The sequence below is a fragment of the Nanorana parkeri genome, unplaced genomic scaffold (genome assembly GCF_000935625.1).
Source record: "Nanorana parkeri isolate BGI_ZX_2015 unplaced genomic scaffold, ASM93562v1 scaffold679, whole genome shotgun sequence".
Classification (NCBI taxonomy): domain Eukaryota; kingdom Metazoa; phylum Chordata; class Amphibia; order Anura; family Dicroglossidae; genus Nanorana; species Nanorana parkeri.
The window spans coordinates 223,491-245,475 of NW_017306947.1; the positions used below are offsets into that span (position 1 = coordinate 223,491).

The window sequence follows — 21,985 nt, forward strand, 5'->3', positions numbered from 1 at the left end:
ATATATTTGAATGTTCCTCGGGCATGATTGTGTATTGTTGGCCTCAATCACTAACCTAAGGGAAAATTCCTTTGCAAATTAAACAGCCTATTTGCATTTAATAAATCAACCCCTATGAATTACCACTGCTATACAAATTGTGACATTCAGTGTGAATTACATATACAGACGGCTCCCACCTGTGAGATTTTTTAAACGCAGTTCTCGGAGTCCAGCTGATCCCATAGATTCAGAGTTAAACAGTACTGCTAGTGCATAGCGATCCTGGTACAGCTGTGTGCCACGTATAATACGTAAATTCCCCAAGGGTACATAGCTCAGCAGGTTGTGTGCTATTAAAACATAGCCCTGCACTTCCATGATGTCCTGAAATTATAAAGAAAATATGTCACATGGCCTGCTATACACTAGCATGAGTCTCATATTATATTTTGGAATCTGGTATCTTAAAGTTCTGAGCAGAACTAAATCAAGATTATTATTTTTATACAGGAATTATATAGCGCCAACAGTTTGCGCAGCGCTTTACAATATAAGGAAGACATTACAATCTCAATACAAATCAAGACAAGATGGCAAGGAGGGCCCTGCCCGTGATGGCTTACGATCTAAAAGGGAGGGGGAAGGGATACATGAGGAGGGAGCTCTGTGGGGATGAATTGTTTGAGAACGTGATGGTTGAGCGGTTAGGTTGAAGTGGGATAGGCTTCCCTGAAAGGCAGTCAAGGTGGGCGACAGATGGACAGGTTGGGGTAAAGAGTTCCAGAGGATGGGAGAGACTCTTGAGAAGTCATGGAGGCGAGCATGGCAGGAGTTGACAAGGCAGCTGGAAAGTAGGAGGTCTTGGGATGAGCGGAGCCGACGGTTAGGGTGATACTTTGAGACAAGGTTTGAGATATAGCCGGGGGCGGAGTTGTGGACGGCTTTGTAAGCGATTGTTAATATTTTAAATTTTATCCTATGGGCGAGTGGAAGCCAGTGTAGGGATTGACAAAGGGGAGTTGCAGGTGGTTAGGTGAATGAGTCTGGCAGCTGCATTCATGATAGACTGAAGGGGGGGGATAGCCTGTGTAGTGGAAGGCCAATGAGGAGGGAGTTGCAATAGTCAAGACGAGATATAACAAGATCTTTATTTCTAATTGCGGCTCCGTGTCAGAATAAGAAAAAAGAAAAAGCAGTGTTCTCTCCTGGGCGGCCGGGAGACTGTAAATGAGAAGAATGGTGGGGGGAGGGGGGACATGGGGGAACCTGGACTTGGGGCAGCAGTGAGTAAATGTGACCCAGGAGAGGGAGAGACACAGAACACAGAGAAGTCTACAGTACTGGACAAGTGCAGGATATTCTAACACACAGATACAGAGCGCAATGACAGGAGATCTCCCTCACACAGACATTGAGCTATGACTCATCTCTGCTCTCTCAGAGGGGAGGGGGAGGAGGGGGAAACGGCTGATTGCAGTTTAGAGATAACAACCCAACCCTGTGAGGGATTGCAGATATTGTGGAGGGAATTTTGAACGTCTAGGCCTCTGGCCTGTAAAAGAATCTATAAAATAAAGTATAGAAAACAGCCCTGTGACTCCTGAGAATGCACACACATGTACACCCCCCCTGCACCTCCACATTACCACCAAAAACTCAAAATCACTTACAAAGGTGGCAATGTCCTTTAAGCCTCAAGACAACCTTATTTCTGTGCAACATTAAGAAGGACTCTGTGCCACCAACTCAGGCTCTCGTCTCGCAGAGGTGATAGCAATGAATATTGATCGTGAGCTGAGCTTCTTCTGATAACCAAGTACCCAGTACCAAGAGGGTGTCCAGGACCCCCTTCCCGCCTGACAGGCTGGCATCCAGGGTGAGCATGTTCCAGACAATTGGGAACAGGGATTTCCCCAGTTCCAGTGCTGATCTGGAGATCTGCCACACTAGGGCCAGCCTGACCTTGCTGTTCAGGCGCATGGCATGATCCGAAGACTAAGCATGCTTGTCCTATGCTGCTGAGTTGTAAAGGTCTGCAGTGAAACTTGGCACAAGGGACCTCTGCAAAGGAAGCCACCATCAGGCCCAAAGCCCCCTTAATGTAAAGCAAATGATTGGGCAGTTCCTGAACTGTGGTATTCAAGCATGGGAGCAGAGAGAATAAAGCTTGCCCAGAGGGAGGAAGGAGGGCAGAACCATATCTAAGGTTAGGCCCAGATACTCCAAGTGGTGTATCAGATCCAATGTAGATCTCTGAAGATTTGGGATCCATCGGAAAGCCCTGCAGGGTTTGCTGACATTGGTGGACAGAACCTGAGCGAACTGTTTCCTTAGCAGGATAGACAGCATTCAGATATCCCACAATGGAAATAACCTGAGAGGGAAGCCAGATGAAAACAGGGGTCAGCAACTTGGTCAAGACCTGAGGTGTAGTGCACAGGCCAAGGGGAAAGGCAACAAATTGGTAATGGTGTGTGCCCACAGCAAACGCAGATAACACTGGCCACAAAATCTCCTGCGTAAGGGGACGCAATAACCAACCGAGCAGATTCCATAAAGAATTTGAAACCCAAAAGAATTTGATGAGAATGTGTAGATTCTGTGACAAGTCATTGTAGGCATTGGACAGCCAGGCACGCCAGAAAAACGCATTGCTGAATGTCAGATAGATAGTCAGGGAGTAGAGAGAGAGGACCTGGTCCAAGGACTATGTGGACAAACAATCGTGTGAACATGCTGGAAGTGGGAGGGGTTATATAGGACTGTTCTTATAGTTTATTTTGCCAGTGCCTAATTAACTGAAGGCAGCTGCATAACCCAATGGTCTGAAATTTAACATTTTTGTCGTCATAATCTTGTAAATGGGAATGCTTGAAAAAGCCTTCCAAGCACTCCCAATAAGGTCTATAGGGTCTCAAACACGCTCAATTCTGCTTGAAAAGAAGCTGATGTACTTTTTCATGCTACAGAATGCTCAGATGTGAATTGGGGCCAAAAAAAAATGGGATTCCTCTTGTAGTTGTAGCACTTAGGCCAGATTCATCCTGGGCGATCCGTGACTGTGCAGCATTCGTGCATGATACTCCATAAGGCGCTGTCATGGAATAGCCTTTCACCGACGATCGTGCTGTGGGTTCCTCGATTTTCTAATGGCACACCAGAGCGCCGGGCGGATTGCGCGGATTCCACCCGAGCAACCGAACGTTGTGTAACGCAAAAAAAAGACACAGGCACCTTTTTTCAGCGATTGCCGCGTAGAAGTACCCCATGGAAATAAATGGGGCCGCGTTGCAATCGCTGTCTGCAATTGTGCACGGCCGCGCGATCCCATGATGCACCAGCCCTTAAGCAATCGAGCTACAAATTGCCTAAGTGTTAATGGGGCTTAAGGCTGGGTTCACACCTAGGCGTATTGAATATGCGCGTCTGCCGCGCGGTTTTTTTACCGCGATTCGCGGTAAAAAAGTCGCGTGTCCATCGCGCGATTCCGAAGGCTACTTGGCTGTATCCCAATGTAAAACGCCCTACAAAACGGCCCAAAGAAGTACATGTACTTGTTTGAGCGTAGGCCGTTTTGTAGGGCGTTTCAGACGGGCGGAAATACGGAAAGGTGTGAACCAGACCCATAGAAAACAATGGGATTTTCATGTTTGTACGTTTTGTTGAGCGTTCATAGAGCGTTGAACGCGCGACAAAACGTAAAGGTGTGAACGGGGCCTAAATGTTGCTGCCTACATGACATTGGTAAATAAGAAATATTCATAGGTTATATTTTTATTTACCCAATATTATCAATACAAATCATTACATATATTTATTTATAAAAACTGATCTAAGTAAATACAAAAATATTTATAAAGACACTATGCATTGTTTTTAACAATCTGAGAATACAGATGCCTATGCTCACCTTTAGAAAAGACACATCATCACTTTCCTTTAGATAGGTAATTTCTAGGTTTCCCTGAATCACTTGACAGTTCTTATAGAGAGTACGCAGAGTCTCATAATGATTCTCATGGCTGAAAGGGTGAAGCAGTTTCATATCTGTTCCAGTGCAGACTGTAAAACAAAGAGGATGGGTAAGTTAACACTGTCTGGAGCAGTAGACTTCCGCAATATTTGGTTAGGTACTATCACAAACAATAGAGAAGCTGGAGTGTTACTTTAATGTCTTTATAATTTGTCATATCAGAATCAAAGCAGTCTTCAACACATCCAGCTTTTTAACATTTTTCGCAAGGATATTTCATGCCCTTCACGAAACAAGAAGGTAAATATTACACTAAGCAGTTAGGTTAGGAGTGGGGCAAAAGCAGTAGGCACAGAGATTGGTGGATGATATATGGTTAGTAGGATGGAATGTAAGTATAGTGTGTAAATAACATTTATGTACTCCAATTTCACTCTTGGAACGTTCTAGTTCTAAACAGCTGTTGTAGTGCTTTCATCTTCCTGGTTACTTAAAATGTTCACTGCTTACAATCACTTTTCGGAGCTGCTCTGGGATGTCCACATGACGGCCTGAATCACGTTGACACCTTCTTTTGACTGCACAGTGTCAGGGGCCTCTCAAGATCTAGAGAAGAGTCTGCAGGCGATGATGTCAGTGCAAGGAGAACAGGCAGCACAAGCACAACTACAGTGATGGTTTTTCAGTCCTCCGCAACCAGAAGTGGTGCGGCAATGAGCCAGAACAGCAGACTTAAAAGGAGAACTATGAGGTGAGTGATTTTCAATGAAACTGTTACACGTCGTGAAAATGAAACTGTTACACGTCGGCTCTATAGATCAGGAAGTGAGCGAACGCATACCATTGTTCACTCACTTTCCGATTACTTCACTGCAGAGAGCGGTGACTGTCAGTCACCACTCCCCGCAGGGATTCCCCCCCCTCTCCGCTCCAATCAAGATAGAGCCAGCTGTATCTCATGCAGCTGGGTGGATCTCGACAGTATTGTCGGGATCCGTCCCGCCTGTGGCTCCCTCAGTATATAGTAAGCAATAGCTTGCTATATACTGAGCTTTGGATCACGGGAGGGCGCTAGTACATGTCCTCCCGTGACCATTAAGAGAACTATGGGATAAAAAGGTTACCCCATAGTTCTCTTTTAAGTGAGAAGAAAATGGTTCACAAGGTAAGCGAGGGGTCAGAGGGGTAATACATGGGCTTTAAGAGTCTTGAGCTCATAAAGCCAAAATATGAATACTGATTGTATACGAAACTCCCCGATCATGTGACCGGCTGACTGTTCAGCAACTTTTAATACAAATCTGGGACGAAAGCAGACCCTCCGCTTGGCAGTCAGAAAATAGAAATTATTGTAGGAAATAACTGGAATTTCAAGAGAACAGCAGCAGCCAGGACTGGGCAACTTAGTTTATTATAGTCCTTGCTTTAACTATATTTAAAAAACCTATCTATTTTTTTAAACTGACTTGTTTTTGTCTCTCCACAAAACTGAACCAGGATATTTAGTTGAGAAATATAAAAAATAATGGCCTACTTGGCATTTTAGGAAGGAGTTAAATAAATCTTGCTGCTATCAAAACATAAAAGCTTGTGTGCAGCACGCTGTAAGGAAATCATGACTTTCTCCCGGAAATATCTTCAGTGACCTATGTGACATCTGCTTAATGCTTAGTCCCCAACAACTTCCCCTCTGGCTTCCTGTATTGCTGCCAAGTCACCAGTATTATGTTTCTCCAGGGATCTGAGACCCTGATCTACACAAACCTGAAGAACCTTTATCTGTGCCAAAATCTAATGATCTCAAACACATTTTATGGAGATGCATCAACAACAAACATGAGCCAGATGGGATACAGAATGTTTAATAACAACAATAAAGTTAAAAAGCAAGCAGTAACAACTAAAAATGACACATCGTTATGTCCAAATGCAAAAATCTATATAAAAATCAGTGATTTTAATAAAAAGGGAACCTACTAAAAGTCACAGTTTACATAATCAATATCAAATCAATAGGCCACATGTTAGCAATAGGGATGAGGCTTGGCTATGGGTCTACCATGGGTTAAAGGTGAACCCAGACTGTACAACAGGGGCGCCCACTATTTTTCGTCTGGAGATCTACTTTTCAAATGACGAGCTCATTGAGATCTACCAACGAAAAAAAACCTGCATTCAGGGGCGGGAGGGGGCGTGGCGGTGCATTGAAGTCAATGGCACCGCAGCCAGGCCCCTCGCCCACAGTGCGATCGCCTGCATTAGTGCCTGTGTTCCAGTCCAGTGCGATCCGCAAAAATGCTGCGAGCACTATTTTTGCAGATCGCACTGGACCGGAATGCAGGCACTAATGTGCCTGCGTTCCGAGTGCGGGCGATCGCAATGTGGGCGATGACATTGACTTCAATACAGCTCCACACCCGCTCCCGCACCTGAACGCAGGGAGTCGGCCGGCTTATATTCCAGTGCGCCCTACATGTCCCAGCGTCCTGTCCAGCCCGTGGTGCTCGTGTGGCCGACGTTGCACGTGGGGTGTCCTACCGACGGGAAGTGAAAGCACTTCAGCAGCGGGGGGTCGGAGCCGCTGTGACAGAACGGACGAGCAGTGAGGGGAGAGAGAGGCGCCGGCTGTCAGATCCTGGCCGAGCGTCTCTCTCTCTCCTCACCGCTCTGCATTCGTTCTGTGACAGCGGCTCCACCTTCCCCCGCCGCCGGTTCCTTTACTTCTTCTCGGATCCCCGCTGGGGAGAGCAGCGGGGATCCAGAGAAGCGGCGAGAGGAGAGGACATGGCGATCTACCAGTGATCGCTACGCGATCGACTGGTAGATCGCGATCGACCTTGTGGGCACCCCTGCTGTACAAGCTTTGTGATCCTGGCAAATTAATGTGGGAATTCAGCCACCCAAATTGTAAACATAATGCACTGTGAATGCCCTTCAACTTAGGTCAGCTGGATTCGAAGGACCAATAATAAGGGCTTTGATATTTACCAGCACCCTTACTATAAATGGGAGGTGCACAGAACACCCCATAGATTAGTAAATGAGGTGAAGCTCTACTGACGTCAATCATCTAAGCAAAGCAAACACTGTTTTGTTTTTTTTGCATGTGAGTGGGTATTATTAGCCAAGTACATTTTACCACATTCACTAAGCTAAGGGAAAATGCCCCTAAAAAGTGAACAGCCTATTTGCCTAAATCAAACCAATAATGACAGTTCATTGAAAGATATTGTAGGGAAGGGATAGGCTGGTAAACTGCATAGGGAGAGTTTAGGGTCAGTTAGTTATTTTGGGTAATCAACCACTTTGCTGCCTTTTTGTATTACTGTGGGCTTATTTGTATTTCATTCTATTTTGTGGTTTATTTTACAGCCAGTGGTCACGTTTAACTGCTGTCCAAAGCAAAATGTTTTCTTTGGCTGCAAGACTTCCCTTTAAAAAGTGGCTTGTTTCAGGGGGGCAGTATTTTGTAATTCTCATTTATTTTAGGGGTATATTTTTTATTATGGTTATGTATAGGGTCTTTATTTCTATTTTTTCTGCATCAAGGATTTCCTAAAAAGTCGGCTTTTGTTAGAGGGTATTTGGGGGATTTTATTTATTTTAGGGATATGTTGGTTTTCATTGTACAGTGGATATAGAAATTCTATATACCCCAGTAAAAATGCATGGTCAAAGGCTCAGTCACACCAGATGCAAGCACTATTTTGATCGCACCGGACCGGACCGCAGGCATAATGTGCCTTGCGATCCCGTGCGGCCGATCGCATTGCAGCCAGAGGGCGTGGCTACGGTGCCATTCACTTCAATGGCCCGTCACACCTCCTCCTGCCCCACTAAAAAGTGAGCCGGCCGCAATGCGAGGCAGTGCGTTCTGGCCAGAATTAGGCAGGAACGCACAGCATCTAGTGTGAATGGGCCCTTAACCCTTTCGCTGCCAAGGACGTATGGCATACGGACCTACAAAAGTGCTTCCAGAGCATTTTTCCACCTTTAATGTGACCTATAATCTGTATAATTCAATTAAAAACAAACTTAAATTGTTTAGTGGGGGAAAATAATGTGGCTGCATTAATGTACACACCCTCTTATAATTAGGGATGTGGTTGTGTTTAGAAATAAAACTGATGTTAAATAGCAGTCAGCCCACACCTGCCATCAATTAAAGTGATTCTGATGAAGTCCATATACAGTTCAGCTGTTCTAGTAGGATTTTTCTGAGATTTACTCAGTTGACAAAAGCCATGATCCACAAAGAGCTTACCAAGCATCGAAGGGATCTCATTGTTGAAAGGTATCAGCCAGGAGAAGGGTCCAAAGCATTAGATATACCATTGAACACAGTGAAGAATGTATGGCACAACAGTGACATTACCAAGAACTGGACATTCCTCCAATATTGATGACAAAAACAAGAAGAAAACTGGTCTGGGAGACTGCCAAGAGGCCTACAGCAACATTAAGGGAGCTGCAGGAATTTCTGACAAGTCCTGGTTGTGTAATACATGTGACAACATTCTCCTGCATTTTGTATATGTCTGGGATGTGGGGGAGGGTGCTATGATGCATGAAAAGTTGTACAAAACCTAAAAAGCTGAAGATGAAGAGGAATTTCACTTTCAGCACAACAACCCCTCAAAGTATACCTCCAAATCAGCAAAAGAATGGCTTCACCAGAAGAAGATCAAAGTTTTGGAATGACCCAGCCAGAGCCTGGACCTGCATCCAATTGAAAATATGTGGGGTGACCTGAAGAGAGCTGTGCACAGGAGACGCCCTCGCTATCTGATGACCAGATTTGGAGCACTTTTGAAAGGAAAAAAATCCCCAAGGCAAGATGAGCCATGTTGATAGTTACATACAGTAGTTAGTCAGGTTGAAAAAAGACACAAGTCCATCGAGTTCAGCCTACCCCAAAAGACTGAGAAGGGGATTTATCAAAACCGGAACAGCTGTGTGCAAGGCAACCAATCAGCTTCTCTCTTTCATTTTCAAATCTTAACTGAACAGAGAAGCTGATTGGCCATGCAAAGCAGCTCCAGATTTTGTCTGCTCCAGTTTTGATAAATCCCCCCCTCAAATGTTGTCATAAAATTAAAAGGTGGTTCAACAAAGTATTAGTTCAAGGGTGTGCATATTTATGCAAACACATTATTGTAAATTAATTTTTATAATTTTCAGTTTATTTTCAATTGAATTGCACAGATTGTAGGTCACATTTTAGGCGGGAAAATTCTGAAGTGATTTAACTTGGTCTGATTTTTTCTGCATATCAAAAAAACTGCCATTTTTACAGGGGTGTGTAGACTTTTTATATGTGTAGTATATATGATGATAGGACCTTTTTTTAGGTTAAACAGGTTTTTTTTTGCTGCAAGTCTTTTGCTTCAGGGGGGTATTTACGGATTTTCTCTTCTTTTGAGGGTTTCTTAATGGACAGGTAAAGCCAGGAGTCCCAGGAGACAGATGGCTGTCTGTTTAAATTAGAGCAGCCGGGGAATGTGTTATTTAGCAATGGGAGTGCAGCGTGTAAACATGGACAGGCGACAGACCATTAGGATGGACTAGGATGACTTTGCTGGACGCCGTGATTGGTGTGGATTACATTGTTGGACATTATAACTGATGTGGGTTTACATAGGGCGACATTAACAAAATGTATTTTTATTGTGTTTTATTTCAATTTAAATAGTTTTTCAAGGTGTGTGTATGTGTTTACTCTTAACCCTTAGTGGGAATGGGCGCATTCCCCTGGAAGGGAACTGATAACTGGGTGCCCCCCTATTATAAAATACAGCTGTACTTTACTGTATAACTAATCACCGCAACCTCATATGATCTTTTAACATGTTAATTTAATTTCAAAAGTCATTTTCAGTCTGTTTAAATATGCAGCTTTATCAAAATAATATCTGGTGATCCTACCATGAAGGTCCTTGTTTAGGTACTTCATGTCATAGGGTGACAACACTCTTTCTCCCACTTATATTCCTGTATTGTCACACTAGCGTGGAGACTACAATGACAATTTTAACACACATTACGCAGGCATGGTTCACTGTTACCACCATCATAAAACCTGCTCTGAGAAATGCCACGCAGCCATTACTTGAGTACATGCATGTAGACATAAAGTGGCTGTAAAGAAGCTGCAGGAAACCAGCAACACTCAGATGCAAAAGGGATTAAGAAAGGTAAAAAAAAAAATATATATTTTTTTTTTTTTAAATTACAAAATCCAAGGTGAGAGTGAAAAAGAATTGACTTAGATGCCAAAATATCTGTAATTCTCTTTAGACACTTTTGCCCTTTACATACCCTTCCACAATGCATAGCCAAATCAAACATTTTCTTTTACAGCTAACTGATAACTTTACTTTTAGTAAAGTTGTCCTTTAAATCTTCCCTACCCCAATGAGTGGAGTACAGATACAAATGTTTAAGCCTGCATAGACCCTTTGCAGAAAAATATACTGGGGCTGCATTCAGCTACTACTGTTCAGGCGCAGCAGCTTGGCCCATTCATTCCTATGGCTGGCCATAGACATGGTGGTTCTCAGTGATCAAGAGGAATAGCGTTATTTAACCACTTCCGGGCAATATGTCTATAGACAGCGGCACGCAGAAGTGGTTAAAACAAGAACACAAGAGTGGTTAAAACAAGAACATCGTTTGTACCGTGCGGCGCTCTCCCCTCCCCCCCTGGCCGCCATTTGCTTCCCCGTGAGGTGCCTCGGCGTGTCTCCCCGCAATGATCGGAGAGAGATTCAGCGGCTTCCAGCCACTGATCTCTCCTCCGATCACTGGACCCGGAAGTGACAATGACAGTTACATATCGACATTCCGAACTCAGCATTTCAGCAGTCAACACAAGACAGTACAATAATGGTAACTCAAAATAAAGATACATTTACAATTAGACAAATACATCAAGACAAGTTAACTTGTATATCATTGCACCCTGCGTCTGCGGCACTGCCAAACCCAAAACCAGGTTCAGCCATACCACTGAGGACTAACCCCTATAGGGGTAGGGAGAGGAGCAAGAAGAGGGGAGAGAGGAGCGAGGGAGAGGAGCAGTCCAGCAGAGGAGGGCAAGAAGAGGAGGGGAAGAAAAGCGGTAGGAAAGGGAAGACCAGGTCAGCAATAAAAGTGGAGGAAAGGGGGAAGGAGGGAAGGGAAAAAACATGGGCGAACGAACGTCGGAGTGAGAGCAAAAATTCTAGCCCCATCAAACACTGTTGGCACTAAACCGATGAGCGGTAAAAGCGTTTAAAGTGTTCCCTGTGGGAAACTTTGAGTATTTACTTTTTTTGCGGCTTCATAGGCGAACGCAATTTAGTAGCAACGAATAGCTGGATTGTACATGTAGGAATTATATATAAAGAATGAATAGAGACCTGTTAGAAATAAGTGAGGCATCGGGGAATACAGTAGTTCACATAAACAAGCACCCTTGTACGGTAGGCTACTGATGTCTTCTTGTCAAGTTCAGCCACTAGGTGGTGCTGTGCACATGGCCAGTATGACTATTAGGAGGAAACCTTGTAAAAAATAGTAGCTGGACTTGTTCTGCTACAACATGTCTACGTGAATTGTGAATAAATAGTACTACTCGTATACCATGACCTGGATATAAACCTGACAACCTTCAGACATACCCTGTAACAAATACAATTAGAGTCATTGTCAGGTTTGCAAGAGGAGCTAGAAAGCAATTTGCTTATTTTTGCAAATATTTACAGCATAGTCATGCAAATGTATAGTGCACCTCAGGCTGGACTTCTTCAATTAGTTTAAAACATTGTCTGCACTAACATTCACTCTTCTTTCCATTTTCAATGCTTTTTTCAGTTCCTTTTTACTGATGCACAGTACTAGAAAAAGCTAGCGATGAGCTTGAGCTTGGTACAAACCCAGTTCACCCAAGCCTGTTCAAAACTGTCAGTGACTCCCCTCTCCCTGCCAAATCAGTGAGGGCAGGGACTTTTATCGTGTAAAGTGTATCTGATCGGTGGGGAATACACCAGCAGCAACTGATTGAGTCGGGGGGAGTGTCAGTCACAGTTTAGAGCAGGTTTGGGCTAAATAGGTTTGCACTAAGGCCCAGCTCATCTCTACAAACGACGGATTGAAGATGAAATGTAAATGAGCCCTGCATTTTTCATCCTATCGCTTTAAGACGTCCCCTATGTGATAGTAAATTGGGGGTGACAAGTTCTCTTTAAAGTGACATTAAACCCTCAGATTTTTTAACATAAACCAATACTGTAATGTGTGCCTTACTGTAATCCATGGTAGTTTCCCTTCCTTTTAAATCTGTATCTCTTCTCATGCTTGGGGAGAACTTCCCTTTGCAGCTGAGTGCCTCTTCCTGTAGTGCTGGCTCAGGTTGCAAACCTACACACAGACACCGTGTATCCATTCCTGAGACAAGGCAGTCAGCTGCAAAACAGAAGTTCTGCCCAGCATGAGGAGAGATACAGATTTAAAAGGAAGATCAGCAAAGAGAAGGGAAACAACCATGGATTACAGTAAGGCACACATTACAGTATTGTTTTATGGTAAAAAATCTGAGGTTTTAATGTCACTTTAAGGTCAGCTTTGCATTCCAATGAAGCTAATCAATTATGAAAAAATGTTCATATAAGTTTATATATTTCATCGTTGATAGCCCTACCAGTGAGTAGCCGCACCTAACAATGCCAAAAAGCCCCTTAGATTGACAGCTATCTGCAGGAACTTAAAGTGTATTTCCACTTTTGCAGCCCAATTGGGATGACACCTATTTTAGATTTGTTACACGTTCCCATTCACAGAGCATAAGCTAAAATTGCTTTTACTTGGGTTAGGGTTTCTTGGCTTTCTAAACAGTTACACAACCCAAATTCCCCAAAAATGTGGGACACTGTAAAAGCTACATAAAAACAGAATGCAATGATTTACAAATCTCAAAAACCCAGATTTTATTCACAATAGAAAATAGAAAACATCTGAAAACATACATTAAAATGTACCATTTAAAAAAAAAAAGGAAATTTTGAAATTGATGGCAGCAACACATCTTTAAAAAGTTGGGACATGGCCATGTCTACACGACAAGTCGCTCAATATCGCTCGTCGCGCAATATCGCTCAAAATCGCGCAATTTTCATGTCGCTCAGTGTGAATGGGGCCTTAAGGTGATACTGGGGGTCCAAAAGACCCCCAGTGTCACCTTTACACTAGAAATAAGCTATTGAAGTGACTAGAAATAAGCGAGTGAAGTGCAGATCGCACTTCAATAGCTTATAGCTGGGCGGCAGGAGCCCAGAACTGACAGCCCAGGGAGCGGAAGTGATGCAATCTGCATCGCTCCCGGTCCCATAGAACGGGGATGGGATCGATGAACGGAATTTCGGCGACCTCCTCCCCAGCTCCCCGCGGACACTGAGGACGCCGGTCCCGTAGGAGGGGCAACGGAGCCCGGGAAGCACGGCAGCGGTGTCCGGCGGGGGGGCGGCCCCTTCTTCAGGACACAGAAGCGATCTGGCGACAGGTAAGTCGCCAGAATAGCTTCTGTTGTAAAGCCGATGCTGGCGACGTACACTGTACGTCGCCAACCCCTATACGAAGGGGTTAAAGTGACATTAAAGTAAAAAAAAAATTCCCTATACCCCATGTAAATGTTAGCACTTACCTTAAATGATGTCTCTTATTCCGATCTTCTTCTTATTTCCTGATGTTTTCATGTGTCTCTCCAGTGGTGCGGCGGCTCTCCGATCCAGCGCTGACTGCTCTGTCCCTTCGATCAGTGGTGTCTGCAGGCGGCTGCACGCGTCCATAGACTTACCTTGCGTCTCTCCCAGCCGAGAATCGGAACTGTGCATGCGCCCGCCCCAAGATCCTTTGCGGCCGTACGAGCAGTTCCTGATTCTCGGCGCGGGAGCGCGCAGCGATACGAAGGTAAGTTTAAACCTAGTTAAAGCGTTTTGTTTTTTTTTAAAACTTCTTGCCTATATCTACTGCTTGCCAGCAATAGATATAGGCAAAAAAAACCTGGAGGATTTAGAACCCCTTTAAACGTCTTGGAACTGAGGAGACCGGTTGCTGGAGTTTTGGAAGAGGAATGTTGTCCCGATCTTGCCTGATATAGGATTCTAACTGCTCAACGGCCCTGCGACTTTGTTGTTTTTTGTTTTTTTTTCATTTTAGGATGTGCCAGATATTTTCAATTGGTGAAAGGTCTAGACTGCAGGCAGGCCAGTTAAGCACCCGGACTCTTCTTCTACTAAGCCATGCGGTTGTCATAGATGCAGCAAGCAGTTTAGCATTGTTCTGCTCTCACGAGCATTTCCCTCCTTACAATTTTGTCTTGAATTGTATTGTGATTGTAATGTCTTTCCTATACTGTAAAGCGCTGCGCAAACTGTTGGCGCTATATAAATCCTGTATGATAATAAATATGCAAGGCCTTCCCTGAAAAAGATGTAGTCTGGATGGGAGCATTTGCTGCTCTAAAACCTGGCTATATCTTTCAGCATTGATGGTGTCTTTCCAGATGTGCAAGCTGCCCATTCCCTACGCACTAATGCACCCCGATACCATCAGAGATGTAAGCTTGTGAACTAGGTGCTGATAACAAGCCGGAAGGTCCCTCTCTTCTTTAGTCTGAAGGATGCGGCGCCCATGGTTACCCAAAAGAATATCAAATTTTTATTCATCTGACGACAGATCAGTTTTCCACTTTGCAACAGACCATTTTAAATGAGCTTTGGCCCAGAGAAGACGGTGGCATTTCTGGATCATATCCAGATATGGCTTCTTCTTTGCATGATGGAGCTTTAACTTGCTTTTTTGAATGGCACGGCGAACTGTGTTCAATGACAGTGATTTTTGGAAGTATTCCTGAGCCCATGCAGTAAAATCCAACACAGGATTATTACTGTTTTTAATGGAGTGCCATCTGAGGGCCAGAAGATCACGGGCGCCCAATATTGTGTTTTGGCCTTGTCCCTTGTCCCTCCACAGTGATCTGTCTATAAGGACAGATCACTGTGGAGGTGCTCAGAAAAACCTGCAATAAGCCATGTTACCTGCTGCAACAAAACATCAAAAAGTTAAGAAATATTTTTTGTATATTATTTTTCGTGGAAATACATGTTAAGGAAGCAATGTGAAAGCCCTGTCCAGCTCCTCCCTCCTCCTACAACACTGTCTAGCAGGACACAGAAAACATGCAGCATCCCTGTTGCATTTACCATTAAAAAGAAGTGAATTACATTTCGTTTAAGACATTTAACATGACAAATTGCCTTCAAGTGTATTTCCTCTTTTGCAGTCAAATTTTTAAAAAAAACTCCTCTATATGTTTGTTATGTGCTATATTTCTTACCCTTCTAGCTGTTTGTGTGGAGCTGGATTATACATAGGTTCTAGTGGTTAGAATAGATGGCAGTAAGCATATAAGGGAGGTTTTTAAAGTACATTAATACACAATGCCATCAGATCTTTAAAAGGGGTTCTAAAGCCTCCGTTTTTTTGCCTATATCTACTGCCGGCAAGCAATAGATACATGCAAAAAGTAAAAAAAACAAACGCTTTAACAGCGTTTTAAACTTACCTCGTTATCGCTGCACGCTCCCGCGCCGAGAATCCGGAACTGCTCGTGCGGCCGCAAAGGATCTTGGGGCGGGCGCATGCGCAGTTCGGATTCTCGACCTGGGAGAAGAGCAGAGACGCAAGGTAAGTCTATGGACGCGTGCACCCGCATGCAGACACCGCTCGATCGGAAGTGCCGGCAAGCAGAGAGGAGACAGCGCTGGATCGGAGAGCTGCCGCACCGCTGGAGGGACAGATGAAAACATCAGGAAAGAAGATCGGACTAAGAGACATCATTTAAGGTAAGTGCTAACATTAACATGGGGGGGAGGGAAAACATTTTTTTACTTTAAAGTCACTTTAACCCTTTGTTAGGACAGACGGTCCTGTTCATCTAGTTTTACAAGTGATAATGAAATCTGCCAGAACAGTATACACAGGGTTAATTAAGTCAAACAAAACTCCCCCCAGGCCCCCTAAACAGTGAGAACTAAGTAGGATTTTCAGTCCTGGAGTTTCCAGATAAGAGCATCTAAAAAGGTAAGCTGTCATTTTTAATTTATTTTTTTTAAATAATGCTATGTGTATAGGAACATGTAACAAATATAAAGTAGGTGTTATCCCAATTTGGCTGCAAAAGGGGAAAACACTTTAAAAATGCCTGTTCATCACTCACACACAGGAGAATACCAGTGGGGAAAAGTATAAAAACTGGAGCAGACAGAATCTGGAGCAGTTGCCCATAGTAACCAATCAGCTTCTATCCTCAGTTTGTTCAGTTAAGCCTTGAAAATGAAAGATATAAGCTGATTGGTTACTATGGGCAACTGCTCTAGTTTCTATCTGCTCCAGTTTTGATAAATTCCCCTCTAGGTGATTTACAACTCCATAATTTTAACTTTCCATGATGTGACAGTGGGAAACCTTTTAGAACAAAAAATGTAACAAAAGAAACCCACCCATTCTTTTTTTTTGTAATACATTCCACTTATACTAATGTTTGAAAATAATAAAGGTTGGATGAAGAGTTTAGTACAATCTTACAGTTTTGATAGTTAAAGTGATATTACACTCAAAAGATGTTGAAGCCTTTTTAACCCCTTCGTGACGGGAGACGTACAGTGTACGTCCTGTCACTTTGTGCCTATATGACTGGCCACGTACACTGTACGTGACGAGTTATATCAGGCTTTGTAATGCCGGTATTTGCTGATTCTCAGCATTTAACAGTCATTCATTAATGTCTCAGTATTGAGGCATTAATTAATGAAATAATTAAGCTTTTTGTAAAAGCTTCTTCCTTTCATTAATGAAAGAATGAAGCCGTTACATGCAAATAGAGGACCGCAATTTGCGATCCCGTATTTGAAAAATCACTTACAACGGATGCTGCTTCTTGATGTTTAAAGGTTTAACTAGATTGTTTGCTTCTCCTGTCTTCTGCAAACTTTTCACCTTTTGTGATTAGCCCTGTTAGTTTCCTGAAAAATCACCTGGTCCCCTGCGCACTGGCCATGATATCCTGTTTTAGGGTGGCTCCTTTCCCTTGCGGGGTCCTGTGGAGCTACCCTTGTGTGTGCTAGTAATGTGTATGTGTGTCAATACAAATACACAGGCCCAGCAAGGCAAGACACTCTCCTGTTCCCTGCCCCTTCTCCTCCATCCTATTTTCTCTAAGCTAGTGGGTGGAGCTGCTGTAGACTGTGATCCATCGCCAAGACAATGCAGCAAGGAACACAGCAGCAAATACTCTCTTTTATCTGTGGGAAACAGGAAGTTATGTAAAAAGGAAACAGGAACAGTAACTTATGTCATGTATACGACTACTTTTTTTTTGGTCAACACAAAAGAGAAAAACTTGCGTCAACGAGCTACAATTTACAGCAAAACGCACAGAAATGTGCATAAACGCGTGCACAATAATGCGCATCAAACACGCAGAAACTGCCTATTTGTGAACAAGACCTGAAAAAAAAGCTCATGTACTTTTTCCAGCGACAGGCGTTTTACAGCTTGCGACAAAATGCTCAGGTGTGAACAGGGGCCATTGAAATTAATGAAATTTCTTGTGTTGAGTCTTTTGTCGCATGACCAAACGCCTAGGTGTGAATGGGGGCTAAGTGCTTGGGCAAAAAATATAAAGAAATACTTTTCTGAGCGATGTATATTTGTTTGATCTAGATTCATTATTGAAAAAAGTTTGAGAGTTTAATACTACCAATAATATGTTTCTTATACAATTCCATACATCAGAACAAAAAGGGGGGAGTGGGGCAGAGGGATTTGGTTCCAGAAGAGGGGCAGTTGCTTCTACTTTTCACACTCTCCATAAAATCAGCCCTGCTCTGGAATGATCAGTCCTCAGCAGTGATTGTTTCAGTTCACGCCTGCTATTCATCGAGCCCAGGGTTCTTTCAATTTTTAACCAAACTGCTTTTTCCACTTTTGAGTCAACAAACGAATAAAAGGTACACTGCAAAACAAGAATCTTTCACCCTATATCACCTTACCATTAGCTCTAGGCACTCAGTGCAGGTCATTTATAAACTGTAAATGCTGGAGAATCGCTGCACTGCATAGACAGTTTACTCTTTTGAATCTGTAAGAACTCATTTACAACGTCAAGCCATATTTGTTGTTTTGCACAAAATGGCAAAGGGTTATTGCCAAAACCTTTATTGCTGTTTGAGTCCACATTAGGTAGCCACCAAGACAGGGGATATCACCAGGATTAAGGAAGGATTAAAGCAGAACTGAAGTATTTATTTTTAAATGAAAAAACACTGACATTGCATTATCCATACTAACAAATGTGTGCCTGTCCCAAAAAGGGGAATCTAGGGATATAACAAACAATGCTAAAGAGTGTCTAGGGGGCAGTATATGCAGGAGAGAAGTGCAGAGGGTATGATAGCAGACAGTATGTGTAGGAGAGAAGTATGGGGGGCATGGCAGTGGGCAGTATATACAGGAGAGAATTGCAGAGGATATGAAAGCAGACAGTATGAGCAGAAGAGACGTATGGGGGTCATCACAGTGGGCAGTATATGCAGGAGAGGCATGTAGAGGGTATGACAGCAGATAGTATGAGCACAAGAGAAGTATGGAGGGTATGGCAGTGGGCAGTATATGCAAGAGAGGCGTGCAAAGGGTATGACAGCAGATAGTATGAGCATTAGAGAAAAATGGAGGGTATGGCAGTGGGCAGTATATGCAGGAGAAGGCTATAAAGTGTATGATAGTAGGAAATATAATAATTAGATGCAAGAGGAAAGTGGGCAGTGTATGGAAGCAGACAGTATATACCAGAGAAGAGTGCAGAGGTTATTACAGAGCCTGCCAGTGGGCAGTATGTACAGGTGTGCAGTGTGGAAAGTATGCCAGTGGGCAGTATGTGCAGGAGTGGGTTGTGAAAGGTATGACAGTTGGCAGTATGTGCAGGAGAGAAGTGCAGAGAATATTACAATGGACAGTATGCAAAGTAGAGGAGTGCAGAGAATATGACAATGGGCAGTATGTGTAGTAGAGAAGGCTGGAGGTATGAAGAGGGGCGTTATGTGACAGGAGAGACTTATGGGAGGTATGACAACAGACATTGAGCGGAAGTTATCAAAACTGGAGCAGACAAAATCTAGAGCAGTTGCCCATGGCAACCAATCACCTTATCTCTTACGTTTGTTCAGTTAAGATTAAAAAATGAAAGAGAGAAGCTGATTGGTTGCCGTGCACAGCTGGTCCAGATTTGGCCTTCCACAGTTTTCATAAATTCCCCTCTTTACATGTGGGCAGTATGAAAGAGGGAAGAACAGTTAATCTTTTGACTCACAAATGGTGGTTACTAATCTTTACATAATTAGCAAAAACAATCACTACAAAACTGCTCATAGCCATACAGGTGAATAACAGGGTTTTGAGAAATGTGCCCCATGATGCATTTGGCGCCAATTTACAACTGCAAAGCAGTAGCAGGGGAGCCAGTTTCTATTCATACAGAGGGTTTTACAGATTTGGGATAGAGGTTAAATCAATGCCCACTAAAATTGAAGCAGGTTATCCTGGGACTGTGGAGGTTGCAGGGATCATATCAGCAGCAACACAGAGAAGGATGGGGAGAATACTGGTACTATAACATAACAGCAGGAGTGTGTCAATGGAATTGGAGACAATAGAGCTTGCAAAAGGAGAAACCAATATTTAAAGGGATAGTTTACCTTTTGCAAAAATGTAGTAAATAACAAATGTAAAATGTGCATTTATGAAATTTTTGCATGGAAGCATATAGAGCATTTCAATCACTACCAGTTCATCACAGGTGCAATGCAAAGGCTCCTGCATTGTTTACATCCCAGCCCCAGGTCCATGCAGAGGTACAGACCTTCTGCTAAGGGGCTGTATGAAATAAACAATGGATACCAATGAGGTCACGCCACCCTACTTGTGGAGGTGCAATCTGAGAGTCTCTCTGCTGTGGTGGCAGATGCTACTTGTAGTCTTTCCATTTACAGATCCCTGTAAATGGATCTGTGAATGGATGATGGGACTGTGCAGACGGAGACATGCAGGAGGCATGCTAAAAAGTAAAAATCAACAGGACATTTCAAGAAGAGGCATCCTGTGATTCAGGTAAGTGGGGTGAGAAGCCGTTTGAGGGTGGGGGGGATGTGACCATGATTCCTGTTACACCATAAACATAGATGTAACATGAAATATAGTCAGAAACATGAACTATCAGGTTATATTTTCAGGGACTGTGTCAGAGTGCCAGAAACATTGGAGGTAGTACTAAAGACATGGGAGATTGGGCAGGGTTTGTGGGAAGAGATTGTTTAACCCCTTCATGACTGAGGCCTTTTTTTTAATGGCGAAGCGTGTGTTCACGGGGGCGGGGGACTTTTTTAAAAAATGTTTTAATTATTATTAGATTTATTTTATTTTAATTTAAAAAACTTTTTTTTTTCCACTTTACTTTGACTGCTATCACATAGGGGGGCTTACAAGCCCCCCATGTGATAGCAGATGGTGGTGACAGGTACTCTTTAAGGTGATGCTGGGGGTCCAAAAGACCCCCAGGTGTCACCTTTACACTGGAAATAAGCTATTGAAGTGCAGATCGCACTTCAATAGCTTATAGCTGGGCTGCAGGAGCCCAGAACTGACAGCCCAGGGACCGGAAGTGATGCAATCTGCATTGCCCCCGGTCCCATAGAACGGGGAGGGGATCGATGAACGGAAGTTCGTCGACCTCCTCCCCAGCTCCCCGCGGACACCAAGGACGCCGGTCCCGGGCCTGTAGGAGGGGCAACGGAGCCTGGGAAGGGGGGGGGCGGCCCCTTCTACGGGACACAGAAGCGATCTAGCGACAGGTAAGTCGCCAGAATCGCTTCTGTTGTAAAGCCGACAGTCAACAGTACGTCGTCAGTCACGAAGGGGTTAAACAAAAATTGGGCACTGGAGATTATCAATGGACCAGAATCAGTGGAAATTAAACAGATATTTGGTGTGGCGCCCAGTAATTGTTGTAAATCAGTAGGATGAACTCTAAATATGGAAGTGCTTAAAGATAATATTAATATCCTTATAGATGAAACGTGAGCAAAAACAACTAATGAAAAAGGGCCTTTGCAACCAATTGAGTTTTATCTGTCAAATAAAGACTCCTATAGGCAACAGCTCCACATGTGCTCTAATTTTTATAAAAGGTTGTGCTAAAGCTGCTAAATAGCACACATGCTGGAACTTACAGTTACATAGAACCCAGACTGACCAGGGCTGTTCACTTCTCTGTCTATCTAAAACTGCCATGACTAAGCTCATCTATATTTATAATCTACTGAATGCCTCTCTAATCACCCTCACTTTCCTTATTTAAAATAAGTTTCAACATGAAAGTATTCCCCACCCAAGAGATAAAAGTACTCCAAAATACATATGATATACTGTTTTCTAAAATGTATTAATAAACTAAAAAGAAATCAAAGTCCATTTCCCATTTGGACAAAAAGCATGTACATTGGAACCATCCATAGCAGCTCCAACTGGCAAACCCTCCCAATTTCCGGCATTGTCCCCTACAGACTTATCGCTCCCATGGTCCTTTTTCAGGTTGAACGACGCTCAGCATCCCTCAGCCTTCTTCTTGTAAGCCCAGGACATCAAGGCTCCGTCCTATGACCTGAAGTCACAGCATTAAGGATCTGCCCAACGGCTGAGAAAGAAGAAGGCGAAGAATATCATGATGTCATCATACCCGCCTGAAAAAAACTTAAAAAAAGGTAATATAGAGGTTTGGTTTTTTTAACAGTTACGGTGCTCCCAGTGGGGTGGAAACAGTGGGGGGCATGGAGAGTCTGGAGTTCGGTTTTAATTAAGCCAAGTTCACTATAAAAAAGGGCTGGGGAAATGAACGATTAATTCCTCGATTAATCCTTAAACCATTTGATTGATTAAACC

At 43.4% G+C, this 21,985-nt stretch overlaps 1 protein-coding gene across 1 annotated transcript in view; it reads right to left on the minus strand.

The window, feature by feature from the left end:
• ERBB2 (erb-b2 receptor tyrosine kinase 2) overlaps positions 1–21,985 on the minus strand; it is a 138,358-nt gene that overhangs the window by 60,528 nt on the left and 55,845 nt on the right. Inside the window, exons 2-3 of the mRNA XM_018563598.1 lie at positions 3,893–4,044; positions 180–366 (exon numbers count right to left, since the gene is read on the minus strand). Coding sequence (XP_018419100.1) covers positions 180–366; positions 3,893–4,044 — 339 coding nt within the window. The remainder of the gene's footprint in view (positions 1–179; positions 367–3,892; positions 4,045–21,985) is intronic.